This window comes from Labrus bergylta, chromosome 1 (assembly GCF_963930695.1).
Source record: "Labrus bergylta chromosome 1, fLabBer1.1, whole genome shotgun sequence".
Taxonomy (NCBI): Eukaryota; Metazoa; Chordata; class Actinopteri; order Labriformes; family Labridae; genus Labrus; species Labrus bergylta.
The window spans coordinates 27185912-27202732 of NC_089195.1; the positions used below are offsets into that span (position 1 = coordinate 27185912).

General features: G+C 38.4%; 2 protein-coding genes and 1 long non-coding RNA gene across 5 annotated transcripts in view; 1 reads left to right on the forward strand and 2 right to left on the reverse strand.

Moving 5' to 3' along the window:
- LOC114921316 (uncharacterized) overlaps window positions 1-10530 on the reverse strand; it is a 30087-nt gene extending 19557 nt beyond the window's left edge. The window contains exons 1-3 of one of the 2 annotated variants that reach the window (XR_010666773.1): window positions 10163-10530; window positions 7670-7896; window positions 3790-5985 (exon numbers count right to left, since the gene is read on the reverse strand). This is a non-coding gene — a long non-coding RNA (uncharacterized lncRNA). Of the gene's footprint in view, window positions 1-3789; window positions 5986-7669; window positions 7897-10162 lie in introns of those variants that run through there. The other variant, XR_003809619.2, reaches the window with a different exon arrangement.
- On the forward strand, window positions 1254-9145 carry adra1d (adrenoceptor alpha 1D). The gene is made up of 2 exons (XM_020654068.3): window positions 1254-2497; window positions 7693-9145. Exons 1-2 carry the CDS (start codon window positions 1540-1542, stop codon window positions 8241-8243), a joined length of 1509 nt encoding a protein of 502 aa, XP_020509724.1. The 5' UTR covers window positions 1254-1539; the 3' UTR covers window positions 8244-9145.
- Window positions 10531-13058: 2528 nt separating the features above from the next.
- Window positions 13059-16172, reverse strand: tmem134 (transmembrane protein 134). 2 transcript variants are annotated; one of them, XM_020654069.3, is made up of 8 exons: window positions 15867-16172; window positions 15182-15432; window positions 15026-15093; window positions 14845-14931; window positions 14656-14732; window positions 14217-14261; window positions 13504-13557; window positions 13059-13407 (listed from the first exon to the last, which is right to left on the reverse strand). In XM_020654069.3, the coding sequence occupies exons 2-8, from the start codon at window positions 15386-15388 to the stop codon at window positions 13325-13327; spliced, it is 621 nt and encodes a 206-aa protein (XP_020509725.2). In that variant the 5' UTR covers window positions 15389-15432; window positions 15867-16172; the 3' UTR covers window positions 13059-13324. The 2 variants fall into 2 exon arrangements, with proteins under 2 accessions (XP_020509725.2, XP_065814101.1); XM_065958029.1 differs by having other exon boundaries at window positions 15952-16171.
- Window positions 16173-16821: the final 649 nt, after the last annotated feature.

The window sequence follows — 16821 nt, forward strand, 5'->3', positions numbered from 1 at the left end:
CCCTGGTGGTTTGTACAGGCTTGTCCTTCTACTGAAGCTATGCACACACAGCCTAGGGATGGCAGCTGCAAGTGTCCCTGGGAAACTTCACAGCTTTGCCCCCAGGCGCTCAATAGTTTACTCTGGTAGTTAGAGCTGGCTTGTTGTTGTCGCCTGGGGCTGTTTAGATCATCTGATTGATTCTGCTTTGACTGATCATCTTTGTGGGGTGGATCAGAGCCAATTTAGAGGCTTTTTACACATGTCTCTCTCTGATTCTCTGTTTTGTTTTTCCATTAGAGCATTATTATACTACACCATGCACACGTGCATGAACAATTTATTGTTGTTTATTGTTCGCTGTATTGAATTTACGTCAAATTACTTTTGTAATCATACTTGGCGGATTCTTATCTGGGAAGGTTTTAGAAAATGATTTTCACAATCTCAAAAGTCTTGTGGAAAAAAAAAAAAAAAAGGATTTATTTTACATATTTCAAATCATCGTTGTTAGACTAGCAGTTCAATGCTGCTCGCTGTTTTCACAATCTTGAAAGTCAGTCTTAAAAGTCTCCAAACAAATGAGTGACTACTTGTTTTCTTGATATAATCCTAAAATAGATCAACGCCATCCGGAGAGAAATTGATCAATAAAATCCTGATACGAATAAGAATAAAAAAGGACATTATCAGCATTTTAATACATGTCACAGAGAAGGAGCAGAGGTTTACTGCTTAATTCATCCATGCAGTTGAAATGTGTGGAAGCATCAGTATTTGTTATGCTTGTTTTTTTTTGTTGTTGTTCATATTGGAGTTCATTTCTAACAAAACAAGAATAACAGACATATGCAACAATGTCAACCGTAAGATTGAACACAAAGTTTTAGAACATGCTCCAGTAAAGTAAGAAGTTAACACTGACTCATCCCTTCCCCATGTCTACTCCTCAACACATAATCTATATTCACATTTTATGAACAATAAATGGTTTAAAAATATATGTATGTAAAAAAATGGCAGAAATTGTAACCATCTTCCTCTCCTCTACTGTATACTTACTGCAATGTGTTTTTTTTGTGGTTCAATTTCCTCGACAGAATAAATGTTGTGTAATTAGTGTTTCATTTATAGGTCGTGCAGGATTTATGGGGCTCTCTTGTAGAGACCGTGTACGCAGCAGTGAATAAGTGAATTGGGGGTGGAGCTGTGGGTTCAGACCTGCTGTAACAGCTCTGACTCTGTGATCACTTACAGAGGATGCCACCAGTGGGAAAGCATCGTATGGCAGAAATACGTGGACATGGATCTGAATTTAGTATCTTTGTCATTTTCATTTGATCAATAGGACACAGTTCTCCCTCCAAAATATGGAAGTTTTGTTTTTTTCCCAACAGTTTCCTACTAATTCCTGATTTTCTATTAGGGATTTTTTTCTTTATTTTTCAAGTGTTTCAAATTGCGTCTGCGAGCACTCTGACGGCATAGACTGAAAACAATGTCCGACTCACTGCTTTGTACAAACAACAAACTCTAAAGTTGTCTTTATGGCGTTTCAAAATGACAGACTCTAACTTGAGGAACGAAAGCAACAATGGGATCTATTTTGCTGAATCTCTCAACGGAACGGTCTTGGACCAAATATCTCCAAACGACAGCACCCCGACCTGCACGAACTTCGCAATGGACCCACATGTTGTCGGGGTTGGGGTCTTTCTCTCCGTTTTCATTTTGGTGGCAATTGTTGGGAACATTTTGGTCATCTTATCTGTGGTGTGCAACAAACATTTGCAGACTGTCACAAACTTCTTCATTGTGAACTTAGCCATGGCAGACCTGCTGTTGAGCATTATCGTGCTGCCTTTCTCTGCCTCTCTGGAGGTGCTGGGATGCTGGGTGTTTGGCCGGATTTTCTGCAACATCTGGGCAGCGGTGGATGTGCTCTGCTGCACCGCATCCATCCTCAGCCTCTGCATCATCTCCGTGGACCGGTACATAGGGGTCAAACACTGCCTGAAATATCCCAGTATTATGACAGAGAGGAGGGCAGTGGCTATTTTGATTCTAGTGTGGGTGTTATCCACGATTATATCTGTGGGACCGCTCCTGGGATGGAAGGAACCTCCGCCAGTGGACGAACGCGTCTGCAGAATCACAGAGGAGCCAGGCTACGCGCTCTTCTCCTCGCTCTTCTCCTTCTACCTCCCGCTTATGGTCATTCTCTTCATGTACTTCAGAGTCTATGTGGTGGCACGAAGGACTACTAAGAGCCTCGAAGCGGGCGTCAAAAGGGAGAGAGATAAGTCGATGGAGGTGGTGCTCCGGATTCACTGCCGCAGCGTGCTGGAGGACGTGCGCACGCCGAGCGCAAAAAGTAGCAAAAACCACCCGTTTAGAAGTTCGCTCTCTGTGCGGCTGATGAAGTTCTCCAAAGAGAAAAAGGCTGCTAAAACCCTCGCCATCGTTGTTGGGATGTTCATACTGTGTTGGCTGCCTTTTTTCTTCTTTCTGCCCATGGGTAGGTCTTGCATTTCTTTCCACTGTGGTCCAGCGTAAATGCTGCATGCCAAAGTTCTATTTCTTCAAAATGTGATCGCATTTAATGTCTTTAAGTTACTGAGATGTAGTCTATGATTAAAATGAATAATTAAGTGTATCGTTTAGAATTAGGATTTCACTAGGAATGCCCCAACGGTGAAAGAAGCAACCCTTGACCCTTTGTTTTTACAGTTGAAGTTTAAGATAACTAGACAAATGCCTGTAGGCTACAGTGTTGAGATGACAGGAAATTGGTGAAATTAACCAAGATGATTTTGATTAATTGTTTATTCTAAGGAACAAACCGGGAATTAATCCAAACTAAGGATGTGAGCATTTAATTAAAACTGATGTTTGGCCAGAAAGGGTCAAATCTGCAACGAGACCACAAACATGGTTTGCTTTCATACCAGTCATTTTTCCTGGGAGACTATTTGTTCAGATGGCTTATATCAGATTTTTCAAGGAGCAGTCATAATACTCTGACATTCTTCCCTAATGAGCTCTCTGAAACTGCTGCCAATTACAAATATGAGCTTCAGTTTATGGACTACCAGTTTTTGGTCTCTCAGAGTATTATCTGTTTTAAGGCCTCAACTTGGTCTATATTTGCAGCAGTCAGAAACACAGATTAAATGTAACACAACATTCTACATGTATGTCTTTTAAAATAAATAATGAAGTGAAATAAAAATCCCAGCATTGAAAGGATTGGATAGAGGAGTTATGGTGATTAATGGATAAGGAAATAGTCTGAGCAGATGGTTGAAAAGACCTTCCAGGAGGGATGACCAGTAAAAGACATAATGGCTGTACATAAATCAAACTGAGTATTGCTACTTGCATATAAAACTGCACTCACAGAAATCAACTGTAGTCCCAACACACATTAATGGTGACCTCATGCATTTTACTTTGCATATATTTCACATAATTTAATGGAAAAGCCACCATGGACAAATGACTAGTCTATGATCAGGTAGAGCACTTATGGCACTCTCATCCTTCGGCACCTCGAAATGTAGTCAATCAAATTGTTAGAGCAAAGCCTTCGGGGAGAGAGTAGAAGTTCAAGGAAGATGAAATGATGGCTGCTGATCATTTTGTATGCTCAATGGGAGAGGAAAGGGCACGTTTATTTGTAGCCTCTAGTCTAAGATAGATAGATATTTTGCTGTTGATTCAAAATTAGCGAAGACAATGATTATACATTAAGGTGTTTTAATCATTAGAACAAATCAATACAGCAACGCACAGGGGTGTATCCAGATTAGGGTATGGGGGGGGCCAATGGTCCTTATGTGATTGGCCACCCATGGTGCCATTCAACAATTTATGTTTGGCTTTCTGCCCAGTTAAAGGCAGGACTTCTATCCAAACTATCTTTCTGAGCAGACAAAGCTTGTACCTTTATGGGCATTTTAATGTAACATATTTATTTTGTTAGTACACAATGATTAATGACTATTAGAGATACATTTTATTTTTGAGTCATGAGGGATTTCTCCAAGAATTAATTATCGAGGATAAATATGTTGCGTTCTTTAAAAAAATCGATCACATTGTTACATCTGTTTAATGCCATAATATTATTTGTTCATGTCGATTAAAGGAGGTAGAAATTGAACTGTACATAAAAAAACATTTGCCAACATTTGTCTGCACACTTATACCAACAATGCATACGTTCTTTTCTCCCAGTTGGGCAGCTGAAGTCCAAAAAGTCTAAACACACCCCCCCTGCCATTGACTTCACTCGAATACTATGAGCATTTGATGCCTCTCTAATAAAATTATACACTTAAAGCCTATCAAAAATTTTAAAAATCCAAGGAATTTTAGCTACTATTGGTGGTTATGTTTGATTACAGAGTTTAGAGCCACGTCAACTCCCAGTTCTTCGCCCTGCTTAGCCATTCCTGCTCAGTCAGACAGATAGATGTTGGTACGTTGCAGAGACATCATTAATGAGTAACCTTTTGTCCGGACACAGACGTACTCTTTCAGCACCTTTTGTGCCATTCAGGCCATTTATGTGTGATGATGCAAATTTAGACAGAGTAGTCTGACTCATGCCAGGCTCCAGAGAGGGAGAGCGCCCTAGCACCATTTATTTAAATTAGTGCGCCAGACTCATGAATAAGTTTTTTTCAATTGCCAGAAAATGTAATGAAGACAAGTAGCTTTTCAGAATTAGTTTGAATGCTGTCTGTCTTTCAGAGTGACGGATAAAACCTCAAGTGCAGCCATATGGTACAGAAAGGATCAGGCAGGAAGGCTGTTTTTAATGAACAGTCAATTAATTTAATGTGATAGAATAATAATGGGGACATTTACAAAGAAGTGATTAGGTTTATTATACTAGTTAGTAATGAAGAACCCAGGGCTTTGCCTCTCAAAATGATAGGTCTTGAGATATAATACACTATTATACTATTTTTGTAAACCAATCCCCTAACTGGGGACCAAAGTCAACAGTATACTACTTTATCTTTGGTTTTGGTCTAACATAGAATTTATTAACAGTTGGAAAAAATGCTTTAAAGAAATGTCACTGCTTCAATAAGGATATTGATTTCTGTTGTGCATCATCATTATGAAATGTCAATGTGGTTCCCTAAACATGCATACACTTAATATAGCAAATACATACAGAGCTACAGTTTGGACCTTTATGGCACTATATTAAAAGGCGTTATAAAAAGGCAGGTATCAATTGGCTACCTTCACATGTAAAGTTAAATGATAAGGAGATAAATCCCCAGGCTCTGTAAGTAAGGGCTGGTCAGGGTTGTGTCTGCTCTCACAAAAGAGCAGTCACTAAATATTGTCTGAGAAATTGGAAAGGTCCCCAGACTCTTGGCTTTAGGATTTGTACATGAGCCAATGTTAAGTTTAAAGAAAATCACTTCCTCAGAAGTAAATCAAATGACATTCATCTTTCAGACTTCAAAAAGACACTATCTATCTAAAGGCTGTACCCAAACAAACAGAAAAGAAAGCCTGAAAGATGTAATCTGTTGTCATGGTTTTGTGTTTGTGCGTCAGAGTGAATCACTTTCTGTCTGCCTATAAAAATGATGTCATTTTACTGAAAATAATCAATGGGAAACGTTGTAGTACGATCTCCTATTCCACTTCATTAATGTGTTGAGCCAGAACTGGTTTAAAGATGAGTCATTTCAATAGAAATACATTTAAGATGTGACTATAGTGTCAGATAAGGAAATATGCATACTGTAGAAATAAATATATACAACTTAAAGAGAATTATATTGTTAATATTCTAATGTCAAAACCATACGAACCGTTTATCTGAAAGTCAAAGACGAGTCATTTTATATTTCTACATTGTACAACCAGGCTCAAATTGAAAACTGACTTTTCCCCCAGGGAGTGCCGACTTTGACATTAGCACTGTGATATGTTGCCTCTGTGTCCAGGGTCAACACTGTGTTTAATCCAAGCCTGGGGAGACAAGAATAAATAGAAGGCAGTGAGGCAATGTCCCATGAAAAATAACATTTAATGCCTAATCTCGAGTGAAATCAGAAAGAAAACCTAAAAATGATTAATGGTATGTAAGCATTCTGTAATGTTTTATGGAAGTTTACAGAATTTAAAGCTCTCGTGAGGAGTTTCAAGCTGGTTATGAATCAGGCGTGAATAAATACTGATGCCTTTTTGTGAGCTACAAATCCAAGGAAGCCCATCAGAGACGAGACTGAATCTTTTTAGAGAATGTTATTCTAAATGTCTAAAATCATCGCTGGAGTTTTTTTTTTAAAACAACTTACACATGCACAGGACAAGATCAACCATCAGATAAAAGAGACATTGCTTTGTCTACAGAGAATACTAAAATCGGCATGAACCAAAATGTCCTCACTAAGTTTTGTTTGACTTTATGAATGGCTTCAGGCGATTTAAGTCCTGTAAAAGTCTTAACTGATCAATATTAATGTTCCATCATCCTAAAGAAAGCTGGAAAAGTATTCAAAGTTGTCCAAGGATGGGGTTTTCCATCTTACCAATGCTAATGACTAAAGACAGGCTTTGTATAAAGCACACATCAAAGCAGTGTGCATGCCGTCCATATAGATGTAGGGAGAGCTACACTGTACAGTCAGTGTTAAAGAAGAAATATGTAACTGACAAGTGTTAAAAATGGGTACTGCAGTATAATTCAAAACATTGGAGAGAGCCGTCTCCCCCCCCAGCCCCTCCTCCATAGTCAAGAAGTCGTGTACTGCTCTCTTTGCCTCACAAGGCACTATCAGGTGAAACAGGAGGGGAGGGGGGGGATGATGGATGATGAGAGAGTTTTGGTCTGAAAATCTGCTCTGAGAGTCCCATACTAAGCCTGTAGATACCTTTGAGCTTCAAGTCTAACCACTAAAGAAATCATTTCAATACCAAGCACTGATGAAACAACTTTTTCACATCCTACTCGAATAAAACAGTTTTGTCCATGGGAGTGCTTTGACACAAGCAGAAGAACACATCACAACAAAGCATCAGAACCAAAATAACAACAAAAATCCCATGACAACGCAACCCAAGCAAGAGACACACAGCAGCAACAAAACCCTCATCAGTAAAAGAACCCAAACAAAAACCTGACCAATATCAGAATCCAAAAATCGTAAGAATTCAACCAACATAACTCAAAGTCAACAAAATGTCAGAAAAAAAGACCCTGCTCTTATTAATAAACACGGCAAAAGAGCTTCTGCGGCACAATGCATCATGACAAAATGATTACTGAATGTTCTGCTGTCAGAGATGAAAAATGACTGTAGCCCAAAATAACCCAACACAGCTTTAGAAACAGCGTTGTTTGTAATGTATTGATCCAACAGCATGGACAAAAAAAAAGAATCAGTGTTTCACTGTTTTCATTTTGTTACTTCTGTGTGGTTGATGAGTTAATCCTGATTGAAGAACTAAATATGCATCTTAGTGCTAAAGTTTATTCTCTGATAATTAGACCTGAGTATTCATGAAAATATGTGTTAATGGTAAAATGAATACATATCCCCTTCTAAGCTACATTATTTTCCAAATTGTCTTCATGTTTATATACCTTACGTGACTTTTTCTGTGATAAAAAGCTTATCTTGTATTGTGCATATACTGAAAGATCACCTACTGATAGCTCCATCTCCCATCTAGGTTCCTTCTTCCCAGCACTGAAGCCATCTGAAACCGTCTTCAAGGTGATCTTCTGGCTGGGATACTTCAACAGCTGCATCAACCCGGTCATCTACCCCTGCTCCAGCAAAGAGTTCAAGCGCGCTTTCACCCGGCTCCTCAGGTGCCAGTGCCACAAAAGACAGAGAGTCCTGCGTCGCTTCTATGACCAGAGGTGGCGGACAGCTGTCAAGGGAATGACAAGGGATCAGAGTGGGGACTACAATGCTGGCTACACTGTGAACGAAACCTTTGGCAGCTCTATGTTTCAAAAGGGGAAAGGGCGCTCGCTCCGTTTCAAAAGATGGAGCCTTTTTCCGCCGCTGCAGAAATCCTCCTTCCAGTTTAAAGAGAAAGTGAACAATCTGTCAAATAAAATCAAAGGGAGTACGGGGAAAAGCAGCACACCTGCAGTGGGTCGGATTGATATAGTAGACACAGTCTCCATGGGGATTTACAACTCCTGTGAGCAGAGCACTTATCAGTTCTATGATCTGGCAGACTGCTACGGCCTGAAAGAGACTGACATTTAGGGAGGCGCAAGAGAATCTTTTATTTATTTTCAAAGGGTCACATTGGAACAACATGCAAAAAAGACTCCGATAGGGCATAATTCTGTCTACACTAAATGTCTGAGAATCAAAGTGGAATAAAAGCCGCAGATCTAGGAATGATGGCTGGATCCCAACACAAACAAGACAAACTTGATCTCAAACTGATACTCCCATCATGTTTATTCAGATCTAACCTCTGATGAGCTGCTGACTCAAAAGCAAACAAGGTCTCAGACTTCATCAGACTACTGTCACTTGAAAGATTGTGTACGGACAAAACACAGCCAACAACTGACAGATGTTCACACGTTCTGCAGTTAAAGTCTCAATTTTTTTTTTACTTTACACAAGTCGCCATGTCTTTAAATCTGACCTAGGGGACTATTATTGGAAGAATGCTGTTATTTTGATGTTCATCTTATTCTAAACAGAATATACAGCTGAAATAAAACAAAGTAAAGCTATAACAAATCATTTAGGGTCAAGGTTACATTTTTGATTTGATCAAATATGAATTTTCAGAATTCAATTTATTTGTCTGCAATTTTTTTTTCCGGTTTTGACAAGGCATTGTGTGGATCAGAGGCAAGCTCAGAATAAAGATGCTGCATATTATTTATTCAAACGGATTTATGACTCAACTTGGCATTGATATATGTTTGTATGAATTCAAATCCATTAGTCTACCTTTCTGTAACTTTTTGCTCTTAGTGAGTGGTGATGTGAAATTAACATTGTTTTTTTTTTGTATTTTCTGATGTTTGTTCATGTCTGACCCAAAAAAAATAAAAAGTGGAGAGAAACAATGTTGAGCTAATGATGAAGTTAACCAGTCACCATCACTGTGATTTGATTCATGATTAAAAAAGAAATATCCAGCAGATGTCACTATTGTTTTGTTTTTGTTACCTCCTTTAACCAAGCACATGCTTTTGGAGAGCATTTTGGCAAAAGCTTAGTAGCAGTGAAGTCAGTGGAAACAGATCAGTATCTTCATGTGTTAAGCAACAAGGGGGGACAAGTTGCTGGCAAGCAAAACAGATTTGGGTTTTAAAGAGAGTGGCAAACAGTTATACTAGCATGCAGTGCAGGCGAGCCAGAAAACAGAAAAAAAAACAACTATCAGGGCGAGTAAATCTCAATTGCTTCCTGTTGTTAGCCTCATTACAATTAAGAGTTCACTCAACTGTTTTCTTCTTGGGAAAGTCTTGGAGTTGAGTTTCAACTTTTTTTTTCTTCCCGATTCGAGATGTTGACCGAAACCAAACTATGACAGAAGAGACAAAGATATTAGAATAAAAACTGTCTTTGTCCATTTACATCCCATAAAAGAGCAGCTACTACATTACATGGAAGAAGAAGAAAAAGAAACCAATTACTGCAAGTATATTTTGTATTCAGTTCACAAAGGAAGGCATGAATGGTAGGATTTTATTGGTTTGCAAATCCAACAGACTATAAAACATGCTGTGAATGTTCTCTGTTGTGGTCTTAGAAACAACACTTTGAAAAAAATAATTCTCCCCGACATGTCTGTCTCTGAATAAGAAACTACAGAGAGCATTTATGTGTTCAGCTATTTTCTGACTGGTGCCATAAAAGTCCCTGGTTCCTTTGTCAGTGAGTTGATGGACCATCACAGCAAACACTCTGCCATGAGACAGGCACTGCCTTGACTCCTAATTGTGTACCTTTGATGCTAGTTTAACCATATTAGTATTTAAGCTAATAACAGACTGCTCTCTTCTTTTTTTTAAATTCACAGCAGACATGGTTGGTGTGTTAAAATGGAAGCACAATGTCATATAGGTATTCAAACACATGAGGATCCATCACAGAAAAAAACCCAGAGAAAGTATTTTGAACAAAAAGGCCAAACAGGTGAAACTAAAACTTACTTTCAAATTCCAAAAGAAACGTCCAAACATAAAGGTCCATGAAACAGGCGGAAAAACACAAGAAGCCACAAGGAAAATCAACAATAAAATACAGGGGACAACAGGAAAAGTCTGACAAACACTAACACAGATGGGAAGAAACAGACTAAATACAGGGAGCGATCAAACAGGTGTGACAGACAAGACACAGGTGAGACTGATGAAGGCAAACAAAAAGTGAGGAAGTAAGACTAGACATGATACACAGGGTCAAGAACTACAAAATAAAACAGGAAACACTGAAAAGTAAAATACTCAGGAAACAGAGAAACACAAGGATACAAATTACAAAATAAAAGCAGAAATCACTACTAAGCAACAACAACAAGGAGCAAACAAACTAAAGGAGAGTAAATAATGAAACACAACCCTGAGCTCTGTCACAGTAAGCCTGGAGCTAGGATGGCTAATCCATGTCAGCATTTTACACAAAATGTGTCTTGCCCTGCATGCTTTTGAAAGTCTGATGATAAAGTCGCAGAAGCAAAAGTAGGAACACTTCTGACAATGAATGAGATTTTGGAAATAGATTAAGGTTATGAGCAACATACATGGAGCGGATGATGAAGACTGATACATTTGTAAAGACAAAAAAATTGAATATCAACTTTAAGCCATTACACTTTATTAAGCACTTTGGCAAAACTACATTTAAAAAACCCTTTAATCATTTTAAAGCTTTAGATTAGCTGTATTCAAAATCCTAAGTAACCACGTCAATAGTATTTGATACAAACTGTTTTGGGACATAATCTCAGTGAGATCATTTTCTCATCAAAAAAAAAACTGATGAATACAACCAGATACATGCAGTTCATAGATAATCCACCAGGGGGCAGTAGACACGCCTTAATAAACAACAGGGCTGTTCAAGTGGTGAAGCGTTTGAACCTCCAGGGGTAAAGGAAATGTGTTTTAATGTTTTTATAACTTAATGTTTGACTCATATATGATACAAAACACAACTCATTTAGCTATGCAATGTGTTTTTAAGTCTTTTTTTAAAATTCAAATGTTTTTATAATGACTTCAATTCAAAAATGTAGCACCAAAAGGTTTAGGCCTTACAGGGTTAATAAATATGTGGAGAACTTCCAGCAAAACTTCAAAAATAATATTGATGAATAAGCTGCATGTTCTAACAAACCTTTCTGAAACAAAGTCATGGTTTTAACTATATTAAATATTTATATTAATTATATTAATTACATTAATATTTCATGTTTGTATGATAAAGTTCAAACTTTATGTGCATTTAAGCCTAATAAAAGTCAAGTCAGTGATTTTAAAATATCTGATCTTGGTATGTAGTTTGCGGTCATTATGTGTGCAACGTGAGCGCCCTCTGCTGGAGCCTTTGCAGAAGTGACCAATGCAACCCGTGTGTCGTTGTGAGTCATGTTCCCGTGGTTGACTTGTTATAAGCTCCACTGAAAGGCTTTAAAATGAACAATCAAGCTCTGACACAATAAAGTCAGGGGGCCACAGGGGTTTTTCTATGATAGTACCGGTATTATAGAAGGGGTAGGGTGCTAGGAAAATGTATAAACAGGATAGGGAGTGGTAGTGAATGTAGGAGGAGGTTGGACAGCTTAGGTTTTTTTTATTTTTCCCTTTTTACATTATTTAATGATATTATTTTGTATCATAATTATAATTCTTTTTTTAAATATTAAGAGTCCTTTGTCAGAGCCAAAACTCCGAAACAGACGGTGGCGGTAATGCACCAACGTGATCGATGCCAACCGAGAGAGAGAGAGAGAGAGAGAGAGAGAGAGAGAGAGAGAGAGAGGCAGAAGACGATGAGGAGAGGGTTAATAACATAATTTCGTTGTTCTTGGTACAAATAAAAGTGATATTTATTTATTTTTTTATAGTTATGTTTAAAAGATTCTCTGAAATCAGTATCAAACTATTTAGTGATTGATTCTTATTGAGCAATTCAATAAATTCATTTATTGCTCACATTGTCATGGTTTCCTAGTTTGCCTGCAGCCTTGTTATTGATCTTTGATGAAGTTTACAACTCAAACTGTTACCCTGACTGTTGTTGCTGTCTGTGTTTTGAAAATATAAACTCTTTCTGCTGGAAATGTATCATTTTGTGAGTCAAGTGGATTTTTGTGTTGATCTGACGAAGTGTAATCAGTTTCTAGCTTTGTTTCTGATAAGGTGAGTTTTCACTGACAAGAGTTTCAATATTGGATCCTACACAACTGTGACCTGCTCAACAACTATATGCATTAACGTCCCTATTGTGCTGTGTAGGAAGTGACAATCGTAAACTAAGTAAGTTGATGTATGCCATCATTTCCATCAATATGACGTTAAAGTAGCCAACTTGAAGTGTTGATAGTGCAGGAAAAGTTACACGCTGCTGCTGTTGTGGTCACTGAAAACCAGCAGAGGGCAATAAACAACTACAAAAGATAACCTGGCTACATGTTCTTGTCTGAGTGGCGAAAGGGTGAAAACTAAAAACACACTGGATTTGTATTAATGTTGCCAAGTGGCCACTGGTTATCATAAATAACCTATGTAACCATGGCAACATGCTTCAACAGTAGCAAGCGAAGAAAAAACAAAACGTAGCTCCTGTTTTATAAAGTCAAACCAACACTTGGACCCCAGTCAGTTAAAAAAAAAAGCTGGCAGATCAGACAGTCTGGCAATGGAATAAACAGGCCTGGAGTGTGCTTAAGGAGGCAACTCTGCCTTCTGTGAACATCCAGCCCTTAAATACACACACACACCCTCACACACCTCTGGTACTATAGGTGAATCCTGAAACACGAACCTACAACCCAGAACAGCTGTAACGTTGCCTCTTTTTTTTTTTAAACCCTCAACGGACACATTTTACTATAAAAACATTTTATTGTTATTTCACAGTCATTATTCACACATAGAAAACACAGGCAGGACCAAACTCCTTCTTTTGAGAGAACACGTACAGTTATGTCAGTTCATGTGGCAGAAACATAGTCATGGTACTGAGTGGTTGAATTAATAGTGGTCATTACAATGACGAGCGTATGACAATACAAGTGGGGGGGGGAAAAAAACTAAATAACACAATTCATTTTGACACATAAAATGTAGTGAGAGTGTAGTGTCTAAGGGTCATTTTTCAAAATAAGGTAGGTAGAATAATTTGAAGCCTCGTCTCCCACGGACAGCACAGCTGATGTAAATCACGTGGTACACTGCGGAGAATAAGAGGATGACTTTGTTAACGTCAACATTTACTGGCTGAGGAAAAGAAAAAACAAAAGTTCTATGGACCAAATCATCAAGTTTACCTCCAGGGATGAAGAGAAGAAATCCAGGTACAAAGAAAATAGCACTTGAAACACCTATAAGAACACTTCCGTTAGTTACAATGTACGAACAGACACAGTCACCAATGGTTATTAGAGTATCCACAACTTAAAGGAATATTACAACTAAAGTATTGGCCCTCCTGTCAGTAGTTCAAAGAGCAGTGACAGTGCCATATCTTTCATGTCTACACTGAAAATATGTAGCTACCACCAGGAGAAGAGAGACTGGAAACAAAAGGGGTCCACACCTGATTTTATCTGTTTGAGGCACACTAATAAACAACATTTTCCCACTTTAACCTCTCCCACACAAGATTGACTTTCACTGCTTCATAGACCACTCCTACTTGGCTTTTTTTCCCTGCAATTTCTTCCAACTAAAGTGCACCTGAACGGATTCCTAACGGATAAATAAATAAAGTTATTTGAAGTTGAAGTGACCGAATATTGCTCTACACACAGTGAGCATATCAGTTTCCAATTTATTTGTTTAATATTATGTTGTGTTTGATTAATGCATGTACAAAAACAGTGTTAGGAAAAAAAAAAAAAGGACAAAAACAATTACTGGGGTTTCCTGTGGGGTTACAAGCAAGACTCATTCTGCCTTGGTTGAGTAGCTTCTATTTATTATTGTCTGACATCTTGAATTTAACCCACATAAATGAATGCTTTTGTTTTGAAGAACGTACCTGCATTTGGATTGAGCTGTATGACAATACCTGTGAAAATAAGAGCTAAAAAGACACAATACAAAGCTACATCAGAGACTGGAGGGACATGTGAGTGAATATCACATTTAACTCTGGGACAACACCTGTTACACAGAGGGGGATCAACAAGGGGACAAAGTCCAGCATGTCCTGGAATGACACAACTCTGAACAAACTAACCGGTGTTATCTCCCAAAACTATTTAAGAAGATATGTCGTTATCCAAATAACCCTGAAATCCTTAAATATGAACATGCAAAAGTATATAAAAGTAGAAGACAGATAGGACAACATGTGAAAAACAGGAGCTGAAGTCAGACATTGCATTACATTGCTTCTACTTGCACTGAAATTTATCACAGAAAACATCTCGTTGAACACTTTCCATCTATTGGATAATAATCTGACTAAGACTTACCGACTCCAGTGATGAGGAGAAGGAAAGAAGCAAGAACAACCTTTCTGTTTTTCTTAACCAGCGGATGAGACACGCACCTGCACAACAAACCGTTGGTTTTAAACGGAGCTGGGTTTGTTGTTATTCCTGTGTGAGCATGTATGAGTGACAGCATGCGTGTGTGTGTGTGTTGGTGTTGTCTGAACTTACCCACAGCAGTGTGCAGAAAGCTGTGTGACAGAACTCAAGGTGCTGAAGGACCACTGGGAGCTGCAGTACGACAGATTGGCAGGGTCACTATGGAGAAAGCGGAAACAGAGTTTATCTCACACTTTGAGAATGCACATGCGACGGATTGGAAAATATCAACAACTCCACATGAAGATCAAACCTGATTTTGAAGAAGTTATTGAAAGAGGAGTTGCCATTACTGCCTAGGGCGTCTTCATTTTCCAGATTCTAGAGGAGCAGCAGATGATCAATAAGTTATAACTTAAACAAAAACGTATATCCCTTATGGTTGTGTACACACAGGTAGTAAGAGTACCTGGTACTTTAAGTTGCTGTGCTCGAGGGAGCCGGCGGCGGCGGCGGGCGAGGGATGAGTTTGAGGTTTGGAGAAAGTAAGAGGACCAAATGTCATCTCTCCTCCTTCCCTGTCCTTCCATCCCTGCGGCTCTCCGTCAGACACAGCTCCCTCCTCCTCGTCTCCCTCCAACACAAAGGCATCATCGATACTAAACTGTGTTGCCATGGTGATCGCCTCTTACGCCCTCAGGTCCTGTAGCTGGATGCACACTGTTGGGTCCAAATTGAAAGAAGAAAAAAAATAAAAAAACAATGTGAGTGCATGAACTCAGCTATGAAAACATTTTAGGTTAACCAGCAGTGGTAATGTTCATTTCTGCAAAACTTGTGGAGCTAAAAGTTAAAATGCATGGACTTTGTTTGGTTGTGTTTATTTATTTTTTAACCACATAAACATGTTAGGAACCAGGATACACTTTAACCTACACAAAATATATAAACACATGCATAAAAACTAGGAACAAAGCAGAAACGTCTATTATAGCCACAAAGTAACAAAACAGCTGCAGCACTGGTTCAATTAATTTATTCTACAATTAATTTATCTGACGCTTTTGTCTAAAGTGATGCACATCAAGGAGCACAAAACAAGTTACACAAACATTATCAGCTGGTGGAACTAAAGTTTATTTGAATTAACCCACTAGACAAATGTGGCTGTGCCTTCAGTCCCTGCCATTGTTTGTGCTCTTTCCGCTCGTCGATCAGATGACCAGGATGAAAACTTACTGTCTTCAAAAAGTTTACTCTTTTTCTCCAGGGAGGCCCGATGTCGACTAGACGTCGATCAAACATGTGTCATATTCTTTTACACTTCATGGCAGCTCTGTCAAAAAAAAAAAAAGACTTCCGAAAAACATTCGATTTACGTTGAACGAGTCCGAAGAAAGCTTTCCAAAAGTTTTCCGATCCTTTTTGTTAACACCCGGACCTCGATTGCACTCGACTGATTACGCCCAAAGATCTCCTCGGGAAACAGGCAACTTAATCGAGTGTCGGTTTGCCGATCGACTTGCACAACATGAATTATTCAGATCCTCTATTTCAGTCAAAGTGGCCCTTTTTTTTTATTTATTTATTTACCAAGCTGTTATTTAAGCCCTCTTACAAGTAACATGACATCTCTGCTTTTGAAGAGACTCAATCAAAGAGTGTATTCATTTTAAAAATAGCCTGTAGGTGTAAAGTATGCCTGATGCATTACAAACATTTTTTCTGTTGTTGAAGGACGGTGAAACTAACCTATTCAAATATAGAGTAGGACTGCACCTCGTATTTCTTGAGATAAAAATACCCAGCTTATTTTCTTTTTCAGTCATATTGTTTGATAGTCTGAATGTCAAATGCTAAAAATAAAATTCCAATAACCATTTTGTATTCTATGCTTGCAAAATGCCAAAAAAGTATTTAACCATGCTGGTTTATATAATTGGATTATATAAACCAGCATGATTGGACCAGGGCCTGCAAACAAAAGAACATTCTTGTAAATCATCTTTTTTAAGTTTTTATTATAACCCATGGCACATTTCCACAATCATTTTTGGTACTTTATACGATAGGAGTGTTGTTCACAAACGTTGCAATATATTGTTATTT

What these genes read in the sequence shown, in the direction of transcription:
- adra1d (XM_020654068.3), top strand. Translation starts at nt 1,540, where the DNA reads ATGACAGACTCTAACTTGAGGAACGAAAGCAACAATGGGATCTATTTT. An exon ending in TTTCTTCTTTCTGCCCATGG is followed by an intron (nt 2,498 to 7,692) that starts GTAGGTCTTGCA and finishes TCTCCCATCTAG; the next exon opens with GTTCCTTCTTCCCAGCACTG.
- tmem134 (XM_020654069.3), bottom strand. Translation starts at nt 15,388, where the DNA reads ATGGCAACACAGTTTAGTATCGATGATGCCTTTGTGTTGGAGGGAGAC. An exon ending in ACAGCAACTTAAAGTACCAG is followed by an intron (nt 15,094 to 15,181) that starts GTACTCTTACTA and finishes CTGCTCCTCTAG; the next exon opens with AATCTGGAAAATGAAGACGC. An exon ending in CTTTCTGCACACTGCTGTGG is followed by an intron (nt 14,733 to 14,844) that starts GTAAGTTCAGAC and finishes TTTGTTGTGCAG; the next exon opens with GTGCGTGTCTCATCCGCTGG.